This window comes from Lygodium microphyllum, chromosome 4, assembly GCF_053477565.2.
Source record: "Lygodium microphyllum isolate KBCC chromosome 4, Lygodium_microphyllum_v1.1.10, whole genome shotgun sequence".
Taxonomy (NCBI): Eukaryota; Viridiplantae; Streptophyta; class Polypodiopsida; order Schizaeales; family Lygodiaceae; genus Lygodium; species Lygodium microphyllum.
This window is the reverse complement of record NC_141138.1, coordinates 146,493,575-146,498,787: the sequence shown is the minus strand read 5'-3', so window position 1 is coordinate 146,498,787 and position 5,213 is coordinate 146,493,575. Positions and strand designations below refer to the sequence as shown.

The following is a 5,213-nucleotide window of genomic DNA, read 5'->3' as shown; positions in this document are numbered from 1 at the left end:
CTTTGACCTTGTTAGACTACTGAAAATGAGGATGAAAATAATGTTGAATCAATTCTTTGAGCTTGTTAAAATCGAGCAATCAAAGCTTTAATCATTACCAGGTTAAAAAACTTATTTAAGCAAAGTCAATGGTTTGCCTTATGTTTTATGATCAAAATCTTGGCTCTTGGTTGGCCTGTCCAAGCTGCAAAGAGAGGCAGCGAAAATAGCTTCATTTGATGTGGGCTATATCGCTTTGATTATGTTTGTTCTCTGCGATCATAGTCCTGCTATACTCAGAAGCATTAAAACATTAAATGCTTTAGGTAGACTAAAGATATGAGGGCAAATGGAATGGAGGAATGTTTTGGTTGAGATATAGAATAGTGGTCATCTTATGATGATGTGCTTTAGTTTCACTTCTAGATACTAATATTGAAAAAAATGTTATTGAAAAACGTATTGACGTGGCAAATAAAGCAATTTGACATACACTTCAAAATTTTTACAGTATTTCACTCATCTTCTTTACAAGCTTAAGACTTTTCTAGGTTTAAGTCTACTAATAGGATATCCTCAATGCTATATAGCAATGTGATAAGCTATGATAGCACTTAGAGCCAATTGTTTTTTTCCTTAGTGATTGTTTGGCATTGTCTACACTACACAATCGTTGCATCTTTTACCCTACGTTGTAAGAAGCCATGAAAACCTAATATGTCACTAAACACTGCATGTACTGGTCCTCATGCATGCCTTCTTAGGAGAAAAGATATTGCGACAACAACAATGCCAAACTTGAAAGAATAGGCAAGTACAAGAAGTACCCATATCCTCACGGCACAAGGAATGGCCTTTGACTGCATCTAAACAGAGAGGAATGACATGGGAGCAGATCCTAGCAGCACGATGGAGCGGGTGGTCATGAGATGAGGAGGGACGTATAAAGTACATATTATACAAGGGGGAGAGGGAGACGGAGACATACAGACGCGGCAGGCTGGGCTATGTATTATGACGGGGGATGATCAGAGGGTGTCGCATGGGCGATGATTAGAGGGTGTTGCAGAACAATATTAGAGCATGGCTTTGAAGAGGCCGAGGGAGCAGCGGCTGCAGAGGAAGCGCTGGGGGATGGCGTCGGAGTCGGCGATGTTGCCGCACCGCGTGTGCTGCCACACCTCGCAAACATCGCACGCGATCATGCGCTCGCCATCGTCGTCCTTCGTCCCGCAGGGGCAGTCCACCACCCAGCTGTCGCTCCCGCCCTCGTACCTCAGCGCCGGATTTACACTAACAGTACTGTACTCCTCCCCATGATCACCATTAGCATTAGCATGACCACCCACATTTCCATTGCCATAACTGCTCGTCGTCTGCACCAGCAGTAGTACCCCGTGCACCTCCACATTGGACCCGGACTCAATGTTCCCGAACAGCAGATCGTCATCGTCCACCCCTTCGAGCGAGGGGATCGACTCCAGTTTGAACGCCCGCATTATGTAGTACGTGTCCCTGAATGCCCTCTCCGCTTCTCGCTTTAGCTCTCCCACTGTCGCATGCGGTGGCAGCACTACCAGCTCCGGGGGCGGTCTCGGCCTGGTGCTTCTGCTGCTGCTGCTGCTGCTGCTCCCGCTCCCTGATGATGATGACCTCGTGCTCCCGCTGCTGCTCATGCTGCAGCTGCTCATCGACATTTGAAGCTGACCAGCTCCGGCTGGCATCATCATCATCATCATATTATTCTGCATATCACTGCTCAATCCTGTGCTAATGCTTCCTGCTGCAGTGCTCTGTTGCTGTTGCTGCTGCATCAGCAGCACGTCCAAGACATCATCAAACAGCTGGCCTGCAGCTTCTTCCTGCAGCTGAGTGTCCTCTTTGATGCACACCGTGCACATCACCCGCAGCATCTCGTCGTCATCCATCCCCCACTCCGTCATGTTGGCACACTTGCGGGTCACTTCCCCTCGGTAGTCTTTGATCAGCTGTTTCGTGTCCAGGATGATCCTGGACGCCGTCGGGATGGCCGCTAGCACGCTCTTCATGGCCTTCCTGGCTGGCTTGTAACTCTCCAGAACGTGCTTGTACAGGTACACTATGTCCCGCAGAACATCTGCACGGCCGACGTCGCACAGGCCACTGCTACTCATTATCATGTCTAGCCCTGATGATCCCCTGCAGGGCCCAGAGTCCGATGATGATAGAGGAGCACACGACACTATACTGCCGAATTGTGATCCAGCACTGACCCCGCCGCCGCATGACACGTTCAGATCCTCCAGGCTGTACTCCAGGACCTTGGTGATAGGATTGACAGCTCTGCGGACTACGTGGTTTCCCACCACCTTGTTGCCGAGGGATTTCAGGACAAAATCCAGCAACCCCGTGTCGCCGATGTAAACCCTAGCGGCATCCCGCACATCCTGTCTCGGCATCCATTTCTTCTCGCAGTTCTTCAGGGCTTCCACGATCACCTGCGTCGCTAATTCCAGCCTCTTTACCGACCACCTGCAGGGCATTTCGTTAGTACTACTAGTAGTGCTAGTGCTAGGGGTTGTTGCGTTTGCAGCCCCCCCATTGATGCCGTTTCCCTTCCGGTCGTGGTGGTGATGATCTGATTTGCTCAAATTAGTGATCTTTGGGAAGCACTTGCTAGCTGTTGCATGCAAAGGGAGTCGAGCCTTGAGCTCCAGCATGAAACGGACTAGGTCTCCCACCGTTTGCAGGGATTGCCCGCTAATGCGCTGGTACATGGACGTGGTGGCGATCACTTCTTGGTCTACACCTTCGAAATGCTGTAGCATCACGTTCAACGGCATGCCTCGGAGTGCTTCGATGGCTTTCGCATACATTTGCTGCGTGATGCCGAAGCTTCCATGGCCAAATTTGTAGCCCCATCGCCCGAACCAGGATTCACCGTAAGCTACGCAATGCAGGAGTCTGAGCTCAAGGGATCGCTTCTTTGCCAAGTCCTCAACACTGACCTTCCTGCAATATGTGGAAGAGAAGAGAATGGTTTACACCTGCATGATTTGTATCTCGGTAGCCATGCTCGGATCATGCAGCAGACAGACACATAGACACAGAGAGAGAGAGAGAGAGAGAGAGAGAGAGTAAGGGAGGGAGTGAGAGACCTAGCTCGAAGCATGGAGCATATGCGATCCCAAAGATCCACAATTTCTCTTCCTGATGCGTATCGCGACCCCTTTTCCCTGCCGTTCACGCAAAGAAGATGCCCAAAGCCGTTGCAGTGGAGCATGCCATGGAGGAGGTGCGTGTGAAGATCCAAGATGCTGCCTTGCACTGCATCCTCGTTGCATGTGGAGCAGCTGTAGGCAGACGGTGCTACGGGATCGTGGCAGTTAGGGCACACCTTGCCGCTAGCAGCTCGGGAGGTCACCCCGAGCGGCCGATCTCCTATCTCGGGAGCTGGTATGATGAAATGGTAACGTCGGTTTGATACCAAGTGGTGACTCCATCCTGCTCACAGAGAAGACAACAGCGCAAGTGAGCTTAAGAGTTTTGATTGACGATCACCTTTACCGTTACGGCAGAGGCAACATGTTTCGAGCATTGATCCTATCGTGCAAGCAGTCGAAGAATCGTGAGGGAAGATGAGATTATATAGCGCAACAAAATCTCTTCAAAAGCAAGATAAAAGGATTGCAAGGAGATGCAGTGCAGCTGGAGAAGGATAATGAGTTAGGGTTTCCGAGGAATCACACGTTAGGATTTTCAGCAAAACTAGAATCAGAAACTAAGGTTTTTCGGAGCACAGGAGAATCACCAGTTAGGTTTTGACAGCAAATGATAGCCACAAGCTAGGGGAATCAGAAATTAGGGTTTTCAAAGAACACGACGATCACAAATTAGGGTTCTCACAGCAGTTGAGAATAACCACAAGTTAGGGTTTCCACAGCACAGCCTTCGATCCGGAAGGACTTAGTAGGATGCTAACGGTTGTTTACCGATGCAGCGGCAATGGTCGCAATGCGGGTGAGGCGAGGTCTGGATGTCCTCCTCGATGATGTAGAGAGTGAGGTAGGCAGTGTGGAGGTCTTCCTGCTGCAGGCAGACGCTCCAGGCGGGGCGGCCCTCGACGTCGCAGAGCTCGCGCTCGGTGGTGAATCGGAGGAAGGTGCGGATGTTGTCGCGGAAGGGGCCATCGAAGTCACAGGGGCAGCCGGGGTCGGCGAAGGTGCGGAGGCTGAAGGTGCGCTCGCTGCGGCGGCGTTTGCGGCTATGGCTGCAAGAGGTGACGGAGGAGAGGTTCTGGTCGGGGGAGGACTTGAACATGGTGCAGGGATGGGGGTGGAGTGGGATGGAGGCTGGGGAGGTGATCAGGGAGGTAGCGGCTTGCGAGGGTTTTGCAGCAGGAGATGGCGAGGTAAGGCATGCAGAAGGAGCGAGAGAGAGAGAGAGAGAGAGAGGGAAGGGTGTGTGCTGGGAAGAAACGGATCACAGTCGCGAGTGTGTATATGAGGTGTGCGCTCGTGTGTAGGTAGTGTTGAGAGAGAGAGAGAGAGAGAGAGAGTGTGTGTGTGTCTCCTTTTGCATCTCTCGCAATGATGAGAAGACGCCGCAACTACTGCCTTTCACCGGACTTCGTTTATTAAAAAAATTCTATTATTTCCTTTTCTCCCCTCGATCAAAAATATTTTCCTTCTTCCTATTTTCCAAATTTACCTTCCCTTTCCGGGCAACCCTTCGATTTTTTTAAAAAAACAATTATTTTCTATCCAATTATCTTACGAAATGTTTTTACTTTGCCTTTGCGGCAACCTCCGCCCTCCTCCCCACGTGCGCGCGTGCGTGCCACCCCCCGCCCCCCCCGTCGTTTTTCAAACAGAGCAAAAACGGACCCTCTCCCCTAAAACGGGTATGCAAAAAGTCATCATTCCCGTTCGTTATCATCTCGCCTCCTAAGCAAAGGGTCCTTCCAATCATCATGACTCATATCCTTCGAAACACACGCACACACACACAAGTTTGCCTGCACATAACAACTTCCAACAAGTGTGAGAACCTCTTACATACCCCCCCCCCTCCCCCCCCATCATCCATGTGCCCACCACTCTCCACTCCATTGTACACTAGAGCCCCAAATCTTACCCATGTGGACATGTGGGCCCTCCCATTACCAAAGGTTTTAGAGCCAAGTCACACTTGCCTCTTCAGGAGCGGGGGGGGGGGGGGGTAAGATAAACCCCTAGCACCCATAAACCTATTGT

General features: G+C 50.7%; 1 protein-coding gene across 1 annotated transcript; it reads right to left on the bottom strand.

Annotated features, from left to right (window-relative positions):
* Nucleotides 1-604: 604 nt before the first annotated feature.
* Nucleotides 605-4,417, bottom strand: LOC148037744 (PHD finger protein PERSISTENT TAPETAL CELL 1-like). Its single transcript, XM_087677348.1, has 3 exons — nt 3,951-4,417; nt 3,117-3,462; nt 605-2,970 (listed from the first exon to the last, which is right to left on the bottom strand). Exons 1-3 carry the CDS (start codon nt 4,276-4,278, stop codon nt 1,056-1,058), a joined length of 2,589 nt encoding a protein of 862 aa, XP_087533474.1. The 5' UTR covers nt 4,279-4,417; the 3' UTR covers nt 605-1,055.
* Between the last annotated feature and the right edge of the window lie 796 nt (nt 4,418-5,213).

Bases quoted from the DNA above. Each gene is read 5' to 3' on its own strand.
- LOC148037744 (XM_087677348.1), bottom strand. From the start codon at position 4,278: ATGTTCAAGTCCTCCCCCGACCAGAACCTCTCCTCCGTCACCTCTTGC. The intron at 3,463-3,950 runs GTAAACAACCGT...CTCTGTGAGCAG, and splicing joins CGACCATTGCCGCTGCATCG to GATGGAGTCACCACTTGGTA. The intron at 2,971-3,116 runs GTCTCTCACTCC...CACATATTGCAG, and splicing joins TGCTCCATGCTTCGAGCTAG to GAAGGTCAGTGTTGAGGACT.